Genomic DNA, 23,879 nt, shown 5'->3' with positions numbered 1-23,879 from the left:
TAAGACACACAGGTACACATGCCAGCATTAGGTTGGTATTTGTGGGCGGAGCATGGGCAGGGCTTTTTGCTACAGATTTTTTTGGGGGGGGGTCAGACAGAGCAGGAAATAATACATATTGGCCATCAAAGCAAAAGACATACGAGTCAAAGGTCACAACTGATTGGTTAGATTTTATAATGTACAATAATTGCAGCAATAACTTCAATAACGTTCAATAAACGTTCGGTGGCAGCACAGCATTAGGGTCCTATTCATAAAGTCACCTTGGCAGTGATCAGCATACCAATCAAAAGTGTCCTGTTAATGAGCTAATAAAAATGAATGACCAACACTACACTCTGTTTAGGTGCCAAAATGGCATGTCAAAGAAAATCTCAGAGCTATGGATTAAAATAAAAGAAACCAAAGTACTCAAAGAAAATTGAGAAACAAACAATGGGACAATATTAAAACAAATATTTGGCATATATGGTCAAACGTACCAATAACCTCCAAAAGCAGTGCCAGATGTCGATGAACTGTCACTCACTCTATCTGTTTATAATCTGATCAGCTGATCCAAATATCATCACCATAAAGCAAAAACACTGAATGAAATTATGTAAAAGGATTTCTTTCCACGTCATTCTGGAGCATTTATACTGGTCCATTAATTGGTCCATGACATTTGGTCACAGTGTAAAGTATGTGAAAATGAAAGATACAAATATTAAAATACAAGGTTTTTGTGTGAGAGCGGCAATATGATTGGCATAAATGGCATAATTTGCTGTGAGACTGAACATGTTTGAAAACTTTATAAAAAAAGGGTAATTTAATACCCATCAGTTAAGTAGAGAAAGATTTGCAGTTAGACTTGTTGGGGTGATGTTTACTGAGTGATGTTATAAAAAGTGAATGTAAATGAGGGAAAGTGTGGTTGCACCACATATTACATATCATAAATCATGCTGGTAAATCCTTGCTTGTGCATGATAAAACACTGTAGTGACCCTGTTTGCTCTTAATGGCACTGTAAATCTGGCCTATTGTTCCTGAACAGCTTTACAGAAATTTGGATCCAGATCCTGAACAAGTGTTGCCAAGGATACTGCAGCACAAGGGTGAGTATCTGTGGAATCCCAACTGCTGAAAACCTTACAGCAAAGTTGTTGAGGTAATGAGAGCAAAAAGATACAAGATACGTCATCACTCTCACACAGCTCCTGATTGCTCCTAAAACAGTTCTTCAACATCATGGCTCTCTGGGACTGTGCTACTGTCTCACACACACACACACACTGCTTTTACACTCACTGGAGTTTGAATCATCATGGCCCGCTGGTCTCTCATAGTTCGGACAATGTCTAACGGATAAACAGACTGACTCCGCTCTATCAGACACATCGCTGTCTCCATGGTGATGAGAACTCCTGTCCGACCAATCCCGGCGCTGCGCAGGAAGAAAAAGGGGAGGGGTTAGAGGAAAGCAAGAATAGTTAAGCGAATAAAAGATGCCCTGATTTCTAAAAGGCATGAAGTTAAAGATGAAACATCTCCTTCATATTTTAAGCAAAGTTCCTTAAAGTTACTCAAAGTTGCTTAAAAAAGGAAAGGGAAAAGAGCCTGAAGCCAAAGTCTGGGCACCCTTCATGGTCAGGACTTGTTTCTGAAATGCATCAGACTTGTTTAGATGATGACTCTTCCATGAAGGTTTGTAAAGGAATATTTGTGCAGGTGTTGCTGCACAGTAGAATTGTGCACCACCATTACGGAGTCTGCTTTCTTCCTAAAGTGTTCTTGATCTTCTAGACCTCAACTGCACCTCATACTGCCCCTGTGAACTGCTAATTCTTAATTACGATGGCTTTGGCATCTTTTCACAGCCTTCACCTGCTTTCTGGGCATCAATTATTTTATATTTCAGAGTTCTAGGCAGATGCTTAGAGGAGCTCATGGCCACTGATTATTAGGACAAGGTTTGTGAAGTTCTGAGACCTTGGTAAATGTTATCTTCCCTTTTTTGTGCTATAAAAGTGCACAAAACAGAAATAACACACTCATCTTTTCTTGTTTAAAATGTGGAAAAGAACAGTTCATCTTTCACGTTAGGCCTTCTGGACATGCGTTCATCTTCTACTTTACTCAGATATTCACAATACTAAAAATAATCAGGGGTGACTTTTGCATGCGCTGTACACTGTACATTGCACTGTAAATGAAGTATATATTATCAGTAAAATTCAAAGCATAATCTATGCAGTTAATGTTTTGTAAGGATTTTAATGTAGGTCATCAGTACTGCATCTAGGTCGTTTGAACCTGGTGAAAGGTGTTAAACGTTGCGGTTATGTAATTGCGATGTTTATGAAGGCCTGACCTGCAATGCACCACCACAGCTTCCTGTGAGTCGCCTCGTTTGCTGCGCACTAAACTAACAAAGTTCAGGAAGTCAGTGGAGTCGTCCGGAACACCGTGATCAGGCCAAGCCATGTACTGCATCTGGCACAGCTGCCTCTCCTCTTTACTCTACACACAGACACACACACATACACAGAACCCCCAAACAGTTTTTAAAAGCACAGACTGAAACGTCTTTAACAGCTTAAACAGCTAAAAAAGGTCGGAGAGATGACGGCTGATATCATAAAAACAGGCCGATATTACCAAGGTAGTACTGGCACCAATAATTTGTTATTCATTTAATAAAATGTTACCTCCAGGTGCATGAGTGTCAAAGCTCGAAGCAGGTATGCAGAGTTCCCGTCCTCAGATACGCACGACACTTGAAAGCCACCATAGGTTCCGGTTGCAGAAACGTTTGGCCAGTACTGGTGACACTTCACCTAGAAAAGACTCATATGTCATATACTGGAAGATATGAATGTCAGTCTTATACTGAGTTTCACTGTTCAAGTTTCTGTGTTCAATGCACTTTATCACATTATTATTTTTTCTCAAAAACACTATACATTTTTATTAATAGTTTACATGCAAAGATTGTTGTCAGGCAGTGCTTCATTTTGTGTTTGACTGCCAGATAGCAGTGCTGTACTGTCTTCAGATCCCTGTTCTGATTGGATAAAAATTAAACAGTATCACAATATACTAAATCATAACCCCTGTATTGTGATAGGTATCATATTGCCAGGTCCTTGCCAATACACAGCCCTATTGTTGACTTGCAGTGACTGGGTCATTAAACTGTAACAGAATATCCTTCACTCACATTTGTAAAACACAAAACTTGATGTTCTCTGCCTGGTCAGGAGAGCGTGGGTACTTTAGAGACAGTACTTTATGATTTTAGGCATTTTATCTTCCTGGTACCAACTGTGTTTTGAGTCATCTTTATGTTGTATTTAGGTCTGTTTTAGCTGTTACACTTGCTTCTCAAAGAATTCGACATCAAACTTTGCAAAAGCGTTAGCACCCCCTATTGAGCTGGCATGCTCAAGTGAGCACATTAGGACCATTTTGCAGTTTTGTGCAGACAGATTTTCAGAAATGTAGCTAGAGATGAAGGAAAAAAAAATTCTGCTCGTCAAAATATCCGGACATGTGGTCGGGGCCTTTTTCTCACAGCAGAAACCCTTAGTGTTTAATAATATAAATACTACAGTACTGCGTGTGGAGCAATCCATAATTCTTTGCATTTTTTGCTTTCTGTTTATAGTCTTTTTTGGCTTTAGTCCTTACCAGTCCAACTGATTGCTAGGTTTCCCCCTTCACAAATGGACACCAAGCTGGGTGGGTGAACACTAGCACATGCTACTTCAGAGTCTTGCTTACTGGTACTATTTCTGATATGTTAGGAAACAGATGCTTGTGCTGGCCAACATCGCATTTAGTGTTTGGGTTAAAACATGTTGTAACTCAGCGTGAGAAAGTTAGATCTGCATACATGTTATGTGCTTTTGTGACTGCACACATACACCACACTTTGTTCAATTCACCAGTTTGGCCTGTAGGAAAGTCACTGTTTAACCATTAGCAGAGTGGTCGTTATACATACCCTGCCGCGCTCCACCTGTGTAGTAAGCATGACCACTAGGGTGGCGCTCTGCTCCCACACCATCTGCCAGAAGTCTCCGCAGGTGCCGGGCAGCGGTCCCTGGCAGGCAATATAGCGCCTCACCCCACCACCCCCTGTGATCTCCATCTAGGCAGGACAACACACAAACTACATCACACATCAGTAGAGACAGGTGGACATTTGATACTGTAAATAACTAAGATTCCTTTTCTTTTAGGCCTGTCTCATCTCAATTTGAAAAAGAGCCATTGGTTTGCATTTGTAAGGTTCTTGGATGACCGTGCTCACATTGATGTAATTTGCATTGATGTAATCCTCTGTTCCCTTCAGGACGACTCGAGTTGCATCATCTGCACGAAACAAAGAGCTTGTGCTTCAGAATGGTCTAGCGATTTAAGGCATTCGGATACAGATACAGAGATGAAGGGAATTAAAATATATTCAGTGGGGCTCATGCTTACATGGCGAGATGTCTCGATAGCGATTCTTGGAGACGTTCTGAGGTAACCTGGCACACGACATGGACATTCCAGGCCTTTTCCGATATAGTTGCTGCACAGGAGAAAAAAAAAAGACAGCAGAGATATTTGAAATGAAGGCTTTACCTAACCTTACTTAGCTTTAAAAGTCCCATATCATGGAAACATGGAAATGAAAGACTGAACATAGTAAGTAAACATTAGTTAATGTCTAACATGTACCCCTTTTTAACATGGTGCATACATGGATATTAAGGAGGGCAAGCAAATACAACAACTATAATACTTCATAATAAACACACTGTGACAAGAAGTGCATAGAAAGAGAGAGTATAACTTCAGTTGAATGCCTTTTAGATCATTTAAGAAATTGTAAGACATTTTATATAGCAACAAATGTTTATATTTTAACAGTGTTTACTACAAAAATCATCACTTTATAAATAAGCTGTTATAGTCTGTCTATGTAGGTTTCATTTCAGTGATGCCAAAAAACTGTATGTGACTTGAGTACTATTATTTCCCCCTTTTAAAGAAGGTTCAGAGTGCTGCATATGATTTGACAACAGACTGTAGATACTCAATGAACATTCTAATGTGTAAGACAATTCATATTTTGAGACGGCGACTGTTTTTGTACTGCATGGGGAGTTTTGAATGTACTGGGAAGGGTTTTGGTTGTTAAATGTGGAAATCTTGGAGAGACTGATGAGTTTACACTGTAAAACCACCTTCTGAAGTGGTTTGAGTGATTGGATTTGTATAGAATCTTGGGTGTGTTTACACACACATTTTTGTGTGGTTTGGCCTGAACCAGAATTAATCGTGATCCTCAAAGACAGATAAATTGTCCAGATGTAAGGGATAGGCAAGTAAAACCAAGTCATTTTATTTCCAGTTGCTAAAAATTCTGTAAGGGAGGAAAATGAATGTAAAAAAATCACAAATAAAATAAAATAAACTCTAATACAATGCTTTGTAATCATGATCTACACATTTGAATCCAGAAAGTTTAAAGTACACCCTCCGCTTGCATCCTAGATATTAAAAAGAGTACAGAGCCTGTTAACTTCTAGTAGAGCTTTTTGGAAGGATTCAGTGCAGTTCAGCACCACAAATTACAAAACAATACCAAGCACTGTTGGTAATTTGTTCCTGGAAGGAGTCTGCCTACCCTCAAGAGGCTGACATCACAAATTTCACCTGAGCTAAAAGATGGCCCAGAGACAATCAGTGGGATTCCCCTGAGGAAAAGTGCTGACTGAAAGTGAATGAGGTCATGTAGAACAAAAAAGAAACAGCCCAGTGGCCGCTAGAACAAAATAATGTAAGTTTAAAGAGAAATTTTCTTTGTAATTTAAATGAAAATCTCTCAAAACAATCACAAATGTGCAAAAAAGTACCAAAACTTACCTTTAGGGTCTAAAACCCAATTTACAATAGCTTTTTCTTTTTTTTCTTTCTACTTTCACTTCTTTCTTTGACTAGAAAAAATGAGACCAAAATTCACTTTTTAAGTGAATTTTAAAATTCACTTTGTTTTAAGAGAGTAAGAACTGAAGAAAAAAAAAAAAAACAACATTCCCAAACTCCAATCCGAGCCGGTCACTGCAGTCTACAGTTCAGCGTTCTCCCTATTATCTTTGGTTTAGCACACCTGGTTTGACCCAGCTGATCATCTCCCAGCCGTTAATAAGTTGAATCTGCCGTGCTACAGCAGCAGAAAAACCTCTAAACTGTGGCCCTCCGGCACTGGAGTGTGAGAAACTAGCTAAAGAAACAGCAAACTCAGCAAACAGGAAATATCAGAGCCTGCATCAGAATGACAGGAAATGATATTATGTAGAAAAAAACCCCACAATTTACTGCATGACCAAGGGCTGTAGCATTACAGTAACCAGCAGTATAAAACTTCAAATATTAATGTTAGTGACTGACCAACTGATCTAGTAACTGAGGCATTGAGTCAGTAAAAGAAAGAGTGAGGAATGGAGTGATTTAGTGTTTAGTAAGCAATTCAGATTTAATGAGTGAGTGTTCATGAATGAGTTGTTAAAGAACTTGTACATGTTAGATGAGGAGTAACTGTAATCAGGGCATCTGTAGGCAAGTAAAATGTTAATGCCCCTGCAAATGTAATTCAATAATAATAATAATCTCTGTACTACATGACAGTCTTTGAGGAAGTCAGGGAGAAACTATAAAGGCCATCAGCTCATTTTCTGTTCCATGGGGTGTAGTTTTTTTGGGCTACTCTGAAAATATACCATGGCTACCATATAATTGGACTGCAAACAACAAAAAACTAAAACGACTGTACATCAGTCCGGATTTGAGCAGCTAATGGGACGCTAAAGACAAAGTCAGGTACAGCAGACTAAGCAGAAAGAGCAGAGAGAGGGGAGAGAGAAAGGGAGAAAGAGGGTGTGTAACATGTGAACTCAGAACTCAGGGACCAGGAAGAATAGAGGTGTAGCCAGGGAGGTGTAAAGAAATAGGTGTGAGGTGGGGGAGGGGGGTGAGCAGCGGCTCGTTATCATGTAAAGGAACAGGCACTCAACCCGGACGCTTGAAACAGGGCTGTTTGGGTGTTGTATGTGCATATGGTTGCTGTATTGTCGCTGTCATGGTTTTATGCTTAGTCACTGTGCATGATTTGGATGGTAATCTCACCGTTGGTCTTTCCAAAGAACTGATTAAAACACATTTTTATTTATTTATATCTACAAGTGAATGTTTCTTACACTAGTTCTTACTCCAGTCCTCTACATATTTAAATGAAGCTTTCTGAGAAAACATTCTACTTCATTGCATTCACTGTTTCATCCATTAGCCTTTTTGTTAAACTGTCAGGAGATGCCGCTTTTCTCTTCATTTTTAAGACTTTATTGCTGTCACTTTGGAAAACAGCCCACCATACATCAATGCAACATGCCCACACACGCTCTTAACACACGTGTGTTTACAACAGATGTGAGAACGTTTTGGTAAGAACCAAAACGTTCTCACATCTGTTGTAAACACATGCCACACTGCTAATTGGTAAACTGGTACTGGTAAAACACAACTTTATTGACCATCTGACATCTTTCCCAGCTCTGTCATTCTGAACAATTCTGAGTATGTTTTGTGCACTTATTGGTTAGACAGCTAATAATCATAAGCACCAAATAAGCGACTCACCACAGAGATGCACAGTTCCTACCAGGCAGGAGGAACTCTAGCTTATAATTAAACACTCTAGCTTATAATGACACTGGGATATCATTAGTTTGGGAATTCACAAAAAAGTCATTCTCAAAAATAAACCCATTGTTTTTATGGTAAACGTATGACCTTTCCAACACTTAACCCCATGAGAACTTGCGCATTAACTAGCCCAGTGGCCTACAAATATATATATATATATATAACACTTTTTTAGATATCAGAGCCTGACAAGAAATCCCCCCCCCCACAATTTACTGCATGACCAAGGGCTGTAGCTGTAGCATCACGTATTGAGAAATCAAAGGCATTACATTAACCAGCAGTTTAAAACTGTAGGGGAAAAAAATGTATGTATGCATTATATACATACAGTACTGTGAAGAACTTTGGGGTTTTTATGAACCAAAAATGCTCTATATTTAGGCAGCAAGTGTTTATTTGCTCAGTAAGCACTAATATTAGAATAAAAAACAAATAGTATAATTAATGTATGTATGTCTCTATATTCATTTAACCATTTTCAAACCTCTCCCTGTGGTTGCTCACTTTTACCCGTATCACTATAATCTAGCACCTGTTTTAGTAAATCAGTGCTTAATGAATTAAACACATCCATATGCTGACTGGAGATGTCCAGGAAAAATCAAGCTTTGTAAAAACTTATAATTTCCTACACCTCACTATACTTCAAATGTAGTGCTACATATTAATGCTTATATAATACACTAATTTAAATATCTGAGTGAGGAAGATCACATTTTACAATATTTTATTTCCTTTTTGTATGTTTTTAGGAATAGTTTTATACAGTAACACTGTGGAACCATTATATATTTTTTGCTAGATTATGATACCATGAAAAATTCAAACCATAACACCTCTATGTGTGAGTCAGTGGTATTTCACAATACCCCAGCATATGGCAGAGTAAGGTCACATCTTATCTACAGTTGTGAATGTGTATGACCCCAATCTAAATATCGCAACACACCACAATGTCAGATTAATAGCAGCATTAAGCCACATTTAGCTCTTTTAACCCAATAATCCAAAACAATAGCTGTGCAAGAAATACATGCAATAGTAAAATTGAATGTGACTTTAAAGTGTATAGAATTTAAAGCTATAAATGTCTGACACTGCTCAGAAAGCAAGTTACCAGGTGTAAGAGGATACGATATTACCACACATTTTTTTTTTTTTACACAAATGCACTCTTCCTTCATTACATTCATTGTTTCAAAGGAGATTTTTTTTCTCTTCATTTTTAAGATTTTACTGGCATCTCTTCAGAAAACAGCCCACCATACATCAATGCAGCATGCCCACACAGTTCCATAGCAACCACTTGCAGTGCCCCAAGCGTGCTGGTGTTTTAGAATAGCCTAATAGCCTCTAGAATCAAGCAAATAGTTTGAGCGTGGGAAATCTGATCCTAGATCAGCTTTAATGGGCATCTGGGTCATGCTTTTTCCACTCATTGCCAGGGCAACTGCCACACTCTGCCGTAAGGAAATACCACCCTTAGAGTGAGTGTTAATGAATGAATGAGGCAGGCAAGAGCTGGCTGACTCACATCGAACTGGGCGAGCACGGAGCCGCTGCTCAAGCCGTCTCTCAGCAGCTGGAAGGAGGATTTCCATCCATCCGGCTCTGAGTGGGAACGATCCAACCCGCAGCTCTCCGGAATATAGTGGAATTCCGACTCCAAGTCCAGCTTCTCCTCCTCTTCGTCTACGTCGTAGATGGCTTTGAGGGGCCAGAGAGAATTTTAGACTATTACAGGTCTACACTTGCCATCACTTTTTTACAGGATTCACAATCAACTGCAAACTAAAGCAAAGCTAATTCTGATGGAAAATGCATTTTCACAATTTCATACACACAACTTCCAGGTGAATTAATTTCGCCTGCGAACTTTGTGAACTCTCACATTCTCAAAAAAAAAGAGCACAGCACAGTCCAGGCTGTTAGATTTTGCCTGACATTCACAATTATTTATACAATAACATTTTTTTGGCCAAAATTAAATATACTTATAAAATATAAAGTTTTTTTGTTTTAGTATTATTATTATTATTATTTTCCCACATTTGTAAACACTTTGTGGAAATAAAAGATAAAGCTGGAAAACTCTGTCCTCCTAAACTTTAGTTTAAAGATTTTAAAGCAATAGTTTTCTAAATGATTATCTAAAAAAAGGCTCCACTACTGGAACAGAGCTAGGTATGAAATAAGGACACAATTAGCACAATTAGCATACAGCTCTATTGTACTCATCAGTCAAGCTGTCAAATAATAAACAACGCTGATCAATTCCACCTCTTAAATCAACTCATTCTACACAGCAACATAATGTGCTAGTATTGTGTAGTAAAAATTCAAGAATCAAGTGATTGGTTGTCTGCCCTCACCATTGGGTCTGACGAGCAGAATGAGTTCTCCTGATTGGTTCTCACAGCTGGCCTTGATTAGCATAACCACATCGTCATGTGTGTAATCAGAGATGTCTCTTCCATTGATCAGCACCACCTGGTCCCCCTCGTTAAGACGTGGCACACACAGGTCAGCCTGACAGAGGTCACATGATGTTAAACAGGGCTTTTCTAACAACGCTTGCTAACACTGCATTGCTTTAGACACAACACAGGCCTGCAGAACATGAACCTACCGCAGTCCCAGGAGCCACACGGGACACAATGATTGGCATTCTTTGATCGGCACCACCCTGTGGAGGGATATGGAGACAGAAATGATCACAGAAACGACGGAAGAAGCCTCAGCATTTCCCCCAAAGACCAGAAAATGAGCGGGATCGCACCTTGACGTTGAATCCAAAACGTCCGTTTTCGTCTGGTTTCATTTTGATCAGGACAAGGTTGTCATGTGGAACTGCTCCATTCTGCTGAGGCAAGAGCAAAATTCATCCACACATGCTCGGACAGAGATCCTCCCATGTACGTCTGCAGTACAGTACACTAAATGCTAAAATGGCTAACATGAAATGAGAGCTAACCTTTTTGTTGTGGAAAGAATTTCTCGTACTCACCATGCTCTTGTCTGACACCACTGGCACGTCATACAGCTCAGAAGCGGAGTCATCAAGCTCTAGCTCAGATCTCGATTGGGAGATGTGGCTGACGAGGTTCTTCCTGGACTGCTTCGGGGGAAGAGCAGGCGGTTGGCCATCCACAGCTCCATCTGGAGACCTGTAGAGAAATGCAATAAGGTATGTGAGCTAACCAAAAAAAGGCTATACCTTTTGTTCTGAGTCTTTTGTACCTGTTGGTTGCCATGCTAGTCTAGAGTTGAGAGATTATCTGAACTACTCAATCAGATTTCCTAACCTAAGCAAGTGCCCCCCCCCCAGACCTGATGTTTTGGAGATGCTCTGAGTTGGTAGTCTAGCCATCACATTTGGCCCTTGTCAACATTTGGCCCTTGCTTTTAACACATCACCTTCAAGGGTTGACTGCTCACTTGCTGCCTAATGTATCCAGCTCAGAGGACCATGGAGTGAAGAACAGGCTGATGCCATATAGCATAACATTTAAAATAATGAATTGAACATAATTTGCATCACACAGAGCTGCAGAAACAGCACTAAACGATCCATTTGAAATCTTAGTTAATTAGAAACGTAGGAGATAATACAGCTACTTCGGCACAGAAAGCACAATCTGAAATAATGATTGTAAACTGAGTGCTGTACATGACCGTGGGCGTGCAGGGATGTGTTTGGATGCAGCTTTGTTCGTTGCTTCCTGAAGCGGAGAGATAGCACATGCTGCCAGTAGCCCTCCATCCCTCCTACAGTTACAGTTCATCCTCACAAACACACACACACACACACACACACACACACTTGCCCTTTCTGTTTATCCTCTCATTCCTCCTGTCACAGCATGTGCACACACACACCCCTCCAAGGTGTATTCAGGGTAAACTTTACTGACAGTAAAAGGGATCGCAAGTTCACGCTAATGCTGTTTATGAAACAACCGATCACGGAACTCCAGCTCGAGTGCATGGCTATGCCCCATACAACTGCTTGGGCTCTAGAGCTTGGATTCGAGCCACTACAGTCGAGCCAAATGTGTACTGCTGATAAGCCATACTGAGCAAGCCACACTGAAACCTATGGTGTGTATTACGCAATGTACTGTATATACTGTTGTACTCCGTCAACACTGACAGCCGACTGAGATTACAATGAGAGTGGGCTGATGTGGCAAAAAATGTAACATTGCAGGAGCCCAACCAAAACTGCCAATTATAGTTTTATGCGTATACGCATATATAACAGAATATTATGACCACCTACTTACCACCCTTGGCTTGGTTGACACTAGCGATACGCCGTGGCATGGACTGTAATAGGTGACGGAAGGTATGCCAAAAATATATAATATAATATATAATATAGGTCAGGCACTCCCTTTGCAAAAATAAATTCGTTTAGTAAGACATATAGTGAGAACATAAAGTTTTCCTTAGAATAACACCTTTAAAATCATGTTGATGTGCCGTCTCGGTCATTACCAGCCCACATCCGTGTACCAGACCTCTTGCGAAAACTGCTATATATTACTCTAACTTGTCAGTTGATATGGTTCTTTCACAGATATGTATCCTTAGGCTTCTCAACGATGAGGGGAAGCTTAAAGCAAGGCAATTTGTATTTACGACAGTGCTGTAAAAACTGAGTTGCACTTCTCAACTACTTTTAAATTACTACCACAACTACTTTTTACTTTTAAATACTTTTTTTTAATTGTCACATGATTCTGCTTAAAGAAGTCATAATGAGCTGACATCCAATCAGCTACCTGTCACTAGGCAGTTTATGCAGTAACTATACAGTTGTTTACAGACTCACTAAAGTGAGATCGTAGGTGTACTGCCAGTTCCTATGCTACACTCAGAAAAGCATATAGTGAATTTATCACCATGACGATCATCGTATCGCCCACCTCGCCCGATCCATCATCCAAGAGACTGTAAACGAGCTAAATCCCACCATCGGACACATGTAGCCTAAGCCACGGCTTGGAGAAGAGGTGGGGGCGTTCCGGTGCATATCTGCTGGCTGCATTTTCTTAAGATTCCCCACAATGCATCTGACTATAGAATATTAGCATAACAGGCGGAGAGCATTAACTCTTGTGCCTTTAGCAAAAAGAATGGAACAGAGTCTGGCCTTGCTCTGCCAATGCGCGCACACACACACACACATACACACACAAACACACACACACACACACTGCCTCATTATGAATGCTCAGATTACAAGCATGAAAGCAGCCCTGCTCAGCAGTCCACAGACAGCGCTAAGCACTCCAGCCTCCAGGTCATTTACATAAGAAAAACAAATGCCACAGAAAAAAAACTCCAACCAACCAACCAACCAACCAAATAAATAAAAAAATAAATAAATAAATAAAATTACATAAAAAAGGCGTAATGAGAGGAGCCAGAAGGCAAAAAATATCCAATATCCAATATGGCAGGCTGGAACTAAGAGATACAGGCCTGAATGACAGTAGCAGGTAAAAAAACAGGTTTACTCAAAAAGGAAAAGAGGGGAGGAAGTTCCACTAGTCATGTGCGTCTGTCAGAGAGAGCGAGACGCTGATGGTGTCTGATAAAATGCATCATTCATCTGACAACAGTGGTGCAAGCAGTGGTGCATCATATGCCAACAGCAGTGGTGAACACAATGTACACCAACCCAGTACTTGAAAGAAAGCAGGTTTTCTGTCACATTCCTTGTCAAATACCAAACCCGTCCTGGCTGATCCAAAAGTATTAAAAGTATAGTTATTATAGAATGGTATCAGTAACAGCTGCACCATCAATTCCCATAACTGACTCAGAAAGCTAGTCTTTCACTGATATTAAAGATAGTTGGCACTAGAAGTTTGCTAATTGAGTTCAAAACTGTCGATGCTAGGCTAACGATGCTAACACACACTGGACTTAAAGGAACACTATGTAGCAAGTTAACCTTAAAATCCACTGACCTGCAATAGGGAGATCAGTGCTGCTGGCGTTGCTACTCTGGGCTCGGCATGTTGCTGACTGCAGTATGTAATTTTGGAGAAGTGGGCAGGGAAATGCTTGCTACATAGCGAGTCAAATTTGTGTAAAAATCTTTTAATATTACTCTACTATATTGGTTCACATAGTTCTTTCACTTTCAGTGAAGGTTCTGTACCTTTCAGCTTCTAAAATATGTGTGAAAAGCATGTCTCTTAGTGGCGGCTCACAATTCCACTTCCCGAGTGAAGGGGGAGCCCCGGAGCAAAAAATGGCAATTCTCGCACAGTGTTGCTTTAAACTATTACCACTCTCAATCTTACCCTTTGAAGCAAAACATTTATAAATTAAGGTCATGGAAAAGTATTGGGACACCTGCTCATTCATTGTTTCTTTCAACATCAAAGGTATTAAAGAGTTTTTCCTGCTTTTGTTGGAGTAACTGTCAATCATCTGTTGCTGATTGAGGATTTGATTTGATTCAGCAGCAAAAGCGTTAGGAAGGTCAGGATGTTGGATCATTACCACCCCACCCAAAAGTAGAGAGAACACAGTTCCACTGCTCCACAGCTCAATGCTTAATGGTACTAGAATTAGGCATGGTGCCAATAGGTTCATGTTCATGTATCTGCTCCTATTCTACTGGCAATACATCTCTACAGTGACTAGACAAGCTGTTTATGTGCATTTCTGTGCTGGAAATGGATGCAACTTACAGTGGGGAAAAAGTATTTAGTCAGTCCCCAATTGTGTCACCAAAAGTTCTCCCACTTAAAAAAATGAGAGAGGCCTGTAGTTGACATCATAGGTAGACCTCAACTATGAGAGACAAAATGAGAAAAAAAAAATCTGAAAATCGCATTGTCTGATTTTTAAAGAATTTATTTGCAAATAATGGTGGAAAATAAGTATTTGGCTACAAACAAGCAAGATTTCTGGCTGTCACAGACCTGTAACTACTTTAAGAGGCTTTTCTGTCCTCCACTCATTACCTGTACTGATGGCACCTGTTTGAACTCGTTCACAGTATAAAATCTGCCCACAACCTCAAACAGTCACACTCCAAACTCCACTATGGTGAAGATCAAAGAGCTGTCGAAGGACACCAGAAACAAAATTGTAGACCTGCACCAGGCTGGGAAGACTGAATCTGCAATAGGCAAGCAGCTTGGTGTGATGAAATCCACGCAAGATCTCAGCCCGTGGGGTCAAAATGATCACGAGAACGGTGAGCAAACATCCCAGAACCACACGGGGGGACCTAGTGAATGACCTGCAGAAAGCTGGGACCAACGTTACAAAGGCTACCGTCAGTAACACACTACGCCGCCAGGGACTCAGATCTTGCAGTGCCAGACGTGTTCCCCTGCTTAAGCCAGTACATATCCGGGCGCGTCTGAGGTTTGCTAGAGAGCATTTGGATGTTCCGGAAGAGTATTGAGAGAATGTCTTATGGTCAGATGAAGCCAAAGTAGAACTGTTTGGTACAGACACAACTCGTTGTGTTTGGAGGAGAGTGAATCCAAAGAATACCATACCAACTGTGAAGCATGGGGGTGGCAACATCATGCTTTGGGGCTTTTTCTCTGCAAAGGGACTAGGACGACTGGTCCGTGTACATGAAAGAATGAATGGGGCCATGTATTGTGAGATTCCTTCAGCAAGGGCATTGAAGATGAAACGTGGCTGGGCCCTGCCAGGGCAACAAAGAAGTGGCTTCCTAAGAAGCTTTTTAAGGTCCTGGAGTGGCCTAGCCAGTCTCCAGATCTCAACCCCATAGAAAACCTTTGGAGGGAGTTGAAAGTCTGTGTTGCCCGCCGACAGCCCCAAAACATCACTGCTCTAGAGGAGATCTACATGGAGGAAGGGGCCAACATACCAGCAACAGTGTGTGCCAACCTTGTGAAGACTTACAGAAAACGTTTGACTTCTGTCATTGCCAACAAAGGATATACAACAAAGTATTGAGATGAACTTTTGTTATTGACCAAATACTTATTTTCCACCATTATTTGCAAATAAATTCTTTAAAAATCAGACAATGTGATTTTCTGATTTTGTTTTCTCATTTTGTCTCTCATAGTTGAGGTCTACCTATGATGTCAATTACAGGCCTCTCTCATCTTTTTAAGTGGGAGAACTTGCACAATTGGTGACTGACTAAATACTTTTTTCCCCCACTGTATAGTAGCTGAATGCATTCATTAGAAGGGGTGTCTACAAACACATATACACACAGCGTATTTAGAGAAATTAGCTAGGTGACAATCCGAGTGCAGTGCTTGTTAGCAATGTTAGCCTAGCAGCTTCCACTGTAAGCTAAATAAGCAAATGTTGTATACCAAACCTATCCTGGCTGACCAACTGCATTCAGGGTCAGTGATATAAATAATGCTTTCTTTGCAGAACTGTTCCTTTAAAAGACAAAAGTACATGCATGCTTTTAAATGTATGTCTCTATCAAAAGTATTAAAAGTATAGTTATTATTATAGTTGCAATTATAAATTACAATAACTGATTCAGAAATTCCATATTTGCACATCCCCAACAACATTTTAATGGAGGATATGTGGGTGTGTGGGACTTGTGTGAAACTAAAAATAGGTGAAACAAACAAATGAGAAAAAAAAAGCATTAGCAGTTAACACCAAGGTGTTAGTAGTCTGTGAATGCTACTGCTGCCATAAGTGCATTACAACAACCCTCAATCAGTTCTCCTGCTTTCTTATTCATGGTTATGAATCAGCAACTTCCTCCAAGCTTCTTTACAACTCCCTGTGCTTTTCTGCTATACATTCCAAGCTAGCACTACTGTCTTCTAAATACTACAATATGACGAGCTTTAAAAGCCAGCACTAAAATCTTACTAAGTTACAATGTAGAATTTAAACTGAGAGTATTGGGGATACAAGCCTTTTCAAAATGCAGTCTTGAGTCTCGATTTTATCTGCCAGCCTAAGAATTAACACCAAAAGCGTTAACCACACAAAGCTGAAGGTAGTTTCCCTTCCCTGTTCAAAAGCTGACAAGTCTAGCTTGCAGGTATGTGGTCAGAAACAGCAGAACAACCACAGCTCTCACTGGCAAATGTTTCCATGTAGTGTGTACCACTCAGAGCTAAAATAAGCACAGGTAGAGAAAGCCAGCATCATCTCTTACATTGTGGAAACTCTGATGACTCAAAAATGCACTCCATCATTCGGTCAACTTACACACATACACATATACACATACACACACATTTTCCCTCACTCAGTGATACATTTATATCTACTGTATACTGTATTATATTATAAAAACACCTAATAAGCTAACCATGCCTAATGCCAGGTGTTGTCTAGAGGGGTATATCTTCTAGGAGGGGTTGTGATCATCCAACATCCTGACCTCACTAATGCTTTTGTCGCTGGATGCAATCAAATCCTCACAGCAACATAATGCTCATAAATCTAGTAATAGAAAGTGTTCCCTGGACAGTAGAGATAGTTGCTCCAACAGAATCAGGATGAACTATCTTTTAACACCCTTGATTTCATACGAAACTATGCATGAGCAGGTGTCCCAATATTTATGTATATATAGTGTATTATGTTTGTTACTGTTATGTTTTGAGCCTATTAACATGGTCTTCGAAAGAAAGATTTCAGAATTATGCGAACAAATTAGGTATTGTTGACAAAATATCATAATAATTAATAATAGAAAATGTATAATATTTACAAATTAGAGGAATTTATAAGTGGATACAGTTAGCTGTTAGTCACATGACCACTGGCACAATGTCAGAAAATGTGAGGTCAAATAATATGCTGTCATTGGTACAAGTAAATTTTACCTAAGAAAGAAAAAAGAAATGATTGAAACTAGAAATGACTGGAATGATCAATGGAAATAATGACATTATTTTTGCTGTTATATAGGACACCAACATTTCTCAGTGTATTGAGAAACTATAAAAATGCCTAATTTCCTTCTTGATACTGTGGGGCCTAAAAATCCCACTAAATCAAATCTGTGGTGTTTGTCAACAGATGTGAATTAGAAACACAGGTGTGCATCACAAGAAATTACAGAAATTACTTTACTTTTGGTTTGTGGTTCAGGGTATGAACAGTAAACATGAGAAAATAGGAAATCTCATTCACTATATATGCTGTTACACACTTGTAATGACACTTTTTTTTAAGCATGGCTGGCTACAACTTGGCGCTACAACGTGTGACACATTTCTAAGTGGTTTGCCACATAACTTTCTCAGTAAGTAAAATGTTGTATGCAAGGTTCACATTCCACATTCTTACAATCATCCATCGTACGTTGGAAGTGTACCCACATGGAGGATGAATATCATGGCAATATTGGCCTTATATTTGCCAATACTGGTCTAATATTGGCCAATATTTGCCTTTATAATTATATTATCTAATATATTATTATTGAGGGTAGAATAAGTGTACAACATACATCTGTAAAAGAAAAAAAAACAATTTGGTGCACAAGTTTTAATTTTCAGGGGGTTCAGAAATCCACACAGAGTCATACATACAGAATTAAAAATCCTCATATTCCCACTTTCCCATCATTAATTCAATGGGGCTGAAAGTTGTCTCTTAAATTGCCAGGGCCTCTTAACGTCCTGTTAGTGATCGTGATTGACTACAGCTGGTAGCCTCTCGCACATAAAAAGAGTTTGTTTGGCAGCACTCATTGGACTGACCAACACACAGCATAATGGAACAGTTCAAGGAGCTCAGTGCAGATCTGAGAAGGACGACTGACGATCTATTGGAGCTAGAGCTGTAACCACACACAAGGAGGAGGTGGAGGAGGGGTAGGGGGACAAACAAACCGCAGTTACCATAGCAGTACTCCTAAACCACTACAGTTCCCACAATACTATGCAAATTCCACGGCTTACAGTTTGAGGCCTGCACTTGTAAAATCACCGTATTTGGCCTAATAGTGCATACCGTGTATTCTCCATGTGACTGTGACAACTCAGTACAAATACACGTACCATTGCACTAAAACAACCTTGACTTCCTAGATGATCAGAAAGATAGAATATCCTTCAGCTAAGAGGAAATTGCTTTGGATGGCCAAAAACAACCCAAAGACCATCAAGATAAGAAAAATATGTGTGGAGGAATAAAGGTGAAGTACTCAACCCCAAGAGCACAATACCAACTGTTAAGCACGGTGGCAGTAGTAACATGTTTTGGGGCTGTTTTTGCTGCCAGTGGAATTGGCATATTGCACAAGGTGGATGAAATAAATGGAAATGACTACTTCAAAATTGTTCAGCATAACCTCAGATCACCCTCAATCAGATGATTCAACAGGACATTGACTGCCATCCACACATCCAAGGTGGTTGTAGAAAGGATAAAGCAGGTCAACATTAGGTTTTTGGAATGGCCTTTGCCATATTCTGACCTCAAGCTAGCAAAGCTAATGAATTTAATTGGAACCCGAGCACTTAAATATACAAGCAGTATTCTACCAGAAGCTTACTGAGGCTACCAAAAGAGTCTGGTCAAGGTGTAACTTGCTAAGAGACAGTTAACCGAATATTTGGTGTGCCATTTGCCTATTTTGACCCTGTATGTATTATGTTGACCCTATGTTGATTTCAGAAAACCTCCAAAAACGTGTGTTCACCAAGTTTTGAATTATTATTATTAGTATTATTGTTTTTTGTTTTTGTAAGATGCATGTTGTACACCCATTCAAAAAGAAAACAAAGAAATCACTTAAAGCACATTAATGCCCTGACATAACTGTCGTTATAAGAGTTTATGTATACTTTAATAAAATGTATTTTATTAAAGTATTTAAATTTACCTGATTATGTTAAGGCAGAGGTTTAATCTTTAATTTTATTTTGTATTATACAGAATCACATATAAACGTATATTAATGACAAGGGAATGAGCAAGAATTAAGTAGGTTGGAAAAAAGGTGTCCAAGGTGACCTCAAAGATGGCATAATTGGTGACTCCTCTTTTTTTAAGGATTGGATTTTTTAAAATTAATTTAACATTACTTTTTATTTTACTTTAAGCTTTCATATTTTCACTTTAATATCAAGTTGAATAAAACAAGGCATTATTTTTAGATGCGAGAAATGTAAACAACACTTACGGGGTGGAGTCCAAACTGATGCTGTTAGCTTGCGTTGAAGATGCAGATTTGTGGTTGTTGAATGCTTGGCATGGCGAGTCATCAATGACGTGGTCTACCAGGTGGCCAATTGAGGAGGGCCGCACTCGGGTGCCGTCCGGAGTGAATATGGAGCTGCTAGCAATGGAAGATGATGGTACACTGCTTTAACATGTGTAAAACCACATATGCATATGTGTGGCCAAAAATAAACAATTGGGCGTATGCGTTAATGTGTGTGAATACTTCTGCAAACACTACTTTCAGTGTTTAAATAATTCATATTACATATAGTGACTTATATAAATTATTTAAAATACCACTTTTTGAAAATGGGAATCTGTTCTTTAAATTGGGTCAAAATTTAATCACAAATGGACCAATAGAATTGCTCCCATTTCATCATGAAATTTTCACATGATATAAAGAACAACTGTCAAAAACAGACAAGGTTTGACAGACAAGGTTTTTGCATATAAATGTGGAGCCAAACGCTGACAGTGCCTAAAAACAAACCAGTGTGTGCATGTGCCTGTGTGTGTGCGCGTGTGTGTGTGTGTGTGTGTGTGTGTATAAGTGCAATGTTAACTCACTGGTTGGGTGAGCCCGGTGGTGAGCGATTGGGCAGACTCTGTGTCTCCAGTCGATCGTCTGAGAGCGAGTTCCTGCTGACCGTCTCCCAGTCCATTCCACTCACCAGTCTCCTGACCAGGGGCTTACTGGGAGACCTTGGATCAGAGTTACACCAGAACACACTCATCAACCACACTTAGCAATCTGATCTCAGGCTAGCATACTCTCATACTCAGTTAACAACCATAACCACAACCATCAAACTACAATTCAGCTTGTTGGGGTCATTCCCGCTGTGTGGATTAGGTCTCAGAGTAGAATCACTTCTAGAAAAACACATTTTCACTGAAACAAAGTTAGCAAACAGCTAAAACGGCTAGCCTTAAATGTTCTCTTGATCTCTAATAGATAAAGACACTCACTTCATTCATTTACCATCAGTTAAGTACAATATAGTCCTAACAGACATAAAACATGTAAACAGAAAAGATACCTGGTAGAAGCATAGTGTGAAAGCATTAGCCTCAGCTTCAGTCCCAACATCATTACCACGATAAACTAAACAGTAAACTTAGCAAGAGGGAGTGTCTTCTTGATGCGCGCACACACACACACACACACACAAACGCACACATACATACACACACACATACACTACAGCCCAGCTGAAACTTCCTGTGTTTAGGCGTATCTTTCTCAGAATATACAACCACACACATGCGTGGAAAACAGCTCGAAGGAGTGAACACACCTCTCACCCACATGCAAGAACATTTTAGCCATCTTATTTTGCCTCTCCACTCTAATTGCTGGTATGAGTAACTGTGATTTACTGTAAATATCAATGCATTGCAAATTCCATCCTCACACACTCTTAAAAACAGTAAGGTAAAAATATCTAATTAACATATTTTCTCCAAATGTGGAGTGTTTCTAAACTTTACTTCTTGCACTGGAGCTACTGTAGGCTACTGTTTTAGCTATGTGATACACACTGATCAGCCATCAGCACCACACTGACAGGTGAAGTGAAAAGCATTGATTATCTTCATCTACAGTTGCATCTGTCTAGGGGTGGGATTTACATATTAGGCAGCAAGTGAGCAGTCAGTTCTTAAGGGTGATGTGTTAAAAGCAGGACAAATGGCTAAGCATAAGGGTCTAAGCCACTAGACGACTGGGTCAGAACATCTCCAAAACATTAAGCTGGGGGTTTTCTGGAATCTAAGTGACAATACCTACCAAAGTGCTCTAAGAAAAGACAGCAGATGAGCTGGTGAAAGGGGTCAATAATGCAATCCATGGAGGTCCCACCTCAGACCATACTAACGTCTGGGCCTGCACGTCTTGGGACCCCATCCATATTAGGCAGGAGGTGCTAACAGTGTCAGAAACCACTTAAACAAGTCTATGTGAGGTTAATAACACAACATCGTTTGGGGCAAGTGTTTGCACAGTGCTAAATAGTGAGGTTCCATAAGCTTCTGTTGCTCAGTCCTTTACTGCTTGTCTCATAGCTCCAGCCTCCATATTGGCTCATCAGTTACATTTGGGTCCAACTATATTCTTAGGTTTGGCACAATACCATTTTTTTTCATTTACTGTTACCATGTACCTTGAGTATCAACAAAACAGATCTGGCATTATACTTAGCATATTTCTGCTAAGCTTCACAAGAAGCTATTTTCGACTGAAGCACTTCACTTAAGATGAGCATCTAAAAGTAGGATATCATGTACAATCACCTCCAAAGCTCTGCTACCCAACAGGGGGAAACACCCAGATAACATCACATCACACAGAGTGAGTGTGTCCTGTTTTAGGAAAGACTTGTTCAATGAGCTATTCAAATTCACTCTTTTTTCCTTCTGATATCCAATCCAGCATTTTTAGCTGGCATATACCAATATCCATTCATGCAGATGTGTCCTCTTCATTATTTCATTATGTAATGACCCTTAGCAAGTAAAACATTGTATGTAAAATCCTCTTAAATCTAGTTTAAATATCAGCTTTAGCGTGATTTGTCGGAAACACACTTGGCGTGTTGCGTGACAACACTGCTCTTCCCATAGATGACTACGGGTGAGTTCTCTCTCACTATACCAGTGTACCAGACAAGACTCCTAATGCGACATTCACCTGTGAAACATGATTGAAATGTGGGTCACTCTAAATAAAAGCGCCTATGCTAAAAAGGAAATGTTTTTACTCTGTTTTCCAAGAATTGGGAGGGGGTATTGATACTGACATGTGTTACCTCCTAGTCTCCAGTGCTGGGATGGTGAAGTTTAGCATGTGTTTTCTCTCTGTTGCGTTCTGTTAGTGAGCAACAAATGCCCACAAATTTCCGCTAGCCTCACACAGATTGAGGGTAGTTGTGCTTGCTTGGACTCCTGACATGTTGACTGCCAATGTTGAATCACCTTTAATTGGGTTATTTAGCTCTGAAGAGTAGTGATTATTGTTAAATAGTAACTCTGTTCATCACAAAGCTAAAGGAATTTACCTTCTGAACACACACAACTCATCTAAACAGAAAACTATTCGTCAGTACCCTGAGGAAGAACATTTCAAAGCTGTAATCACAAATGTTTACATATTAGCTAATGGGCTGCTCCAAGCTGTGGTACCATACCATGGGGACTTCCAGAAAGTAAGATCATAAGGCTTCCATAAAGCTTTACAATGACTAAAATGACTACAAAATGCTGTTACCTGGCGAACACTCTGTCCTTGACCCCTCTTTCTTTTCCATACTGGACAGACTGTGCCTCCGTTCTTCCACTGAGAATAAAAAACATTCATTCAGATCGTTCACTTCATATTTCAACATTGCTGACATGCATAGGTATACATTCCATTGGTCTATAAAATGCTATACTTGAATAACTTTATAAAACAGGTAGCATCAACTAATCAACAATATGCAGTGTTAAGACTACACAGTCATCCATTTGTGCTTTTCCCCTTGGTCCCAACAATTCAAATGAATGAGCACCTAAGGATATAGCCAAGAACAAAATTCTGTCACAGTCCAGGGGCACGGAAAGGCACCCAACACACCTGGTTTGACTCATAAAATTCCCAGAAAGTTGAATCAGATGTCTAAAGGGGAGGGGGAATCCCAAAATGTGTAAGAATTGCCAACCTCTATACTTAAGAGTACAGCCACACAAGGTACAGAGTACTCACCAGTAGCGGAACTTGGAGCCAAGGGTAAAGTAGTGTGCAAAGAAGCTTTTTTGCTGTGGCGCAGGCCGCTCCAGTCTGAAGAAAGTGTGATGCTCCACGCAGGCTTTCCACACGTTCTTACACGCTCTGTAATTCATCATACTGAAGCCCAAAAGAGACTCCCTGCTCTTGCTCTGAGAGACAGACAAGGGAAGAAATATTA

At 39.9% G+C, this 23,879-nt stretch overlaps 1 protein-coding gene across 4 annotated transcripts in view; it reads right to left on the bottom strand.

Annotated features, from left to right (window-relative positions):
- The window catches only part of ptpn4b (protein tyrosine phosphatase non-receptor type 4b), a 56,138-nt gene that overhangs the window by 1,896 nt on the left and 30,363 nt on the right, over positions 1 to 23,879 (bottom strand). The window contains exons 12-26 of one of the 4 annotated variants that reach the window (XM_072671058.1): positions 23,678 to 23,850; positions 23,201 to 23,269; positions 20,503 to 20,637; positions 19,892 to 20,044; positions 10,757 to 10,916; positions 10,529 to 10,612; positions 10,379 to 10,435; positions 10,122 to 10,278; positions 9,284 to 9,456; positions 4,480 to 4,570; positions 4,307 to 4,368; positions 3,998 to 4,144; positions 2,700 to 2,828; positions 2,363 to 2,511; positions 1,300 to 1,435 (exon numbers count right to left, since the gene is read on the bottom strand). In XM_072671058.1, coding sequence (XP_072527159.1) covers positions 1,300 to 1,435; positions 2,363 to 2,511; positions 2,700 to 2,828; positions 3,998 to 4,144; positions 4,307 to 4,368; positions 4,480 to 4,570; positions 9,284 to 9,456; positions 10,122 to 10,278; positions 10,379 to 10,435; positions 10,529 to 10,612; positions 10,757 to 10,916; positions 19,892 to 20,044; positions 20,503 to 20,637; positions 23,201 to 23,269; positions 23,678 to 23,850 — 1,875 coding nt within the window. Of the gene's footprint in view, positions 1 to 1,299; positions 1,436 to 2,362; positions 2,512 to 2,699; positions 2,829 to 3,997; positions 4,145 to 4,306; positions 4,369 to 4,479; positions 4,571 to 9,283; positions 9,457 to 10,121; positions 10,279 to 10,378; positions 10,436 to 10,528; positions 10,613 to 10,756; positions 10,917 to 19,891; positions 20,048 to 20,502; positions 20,638 to 23,200; positions 23,270 to 23,677; positions 23,851 to 23,879 lie in introns of all 4 variants that reach the window. The other 3 variants (XM_072671056.1, XM_072671057.1, XM_072671059.1) reach the window with 3 other exon arrangements.

Source organism: Salminus brasiliensis, chromosome 25, assembly GCF_030463535.1.
Source record: "Salminus brasiliensis chromosome 25, fSalBra1.hap2, whole genome shotgun sequence".
Lineage (NCBI taxonomy): Eukaryota > Metazoa > Chordata > Actinopteri > Characiformes > Bryconidae > Salminus > Salminus brasiliensis.
The sequence above is the reverse complement of the archived record's forward strand: the minus strand, read 5'-3'. Positions and strand labels throughout refer to the sequence as shown.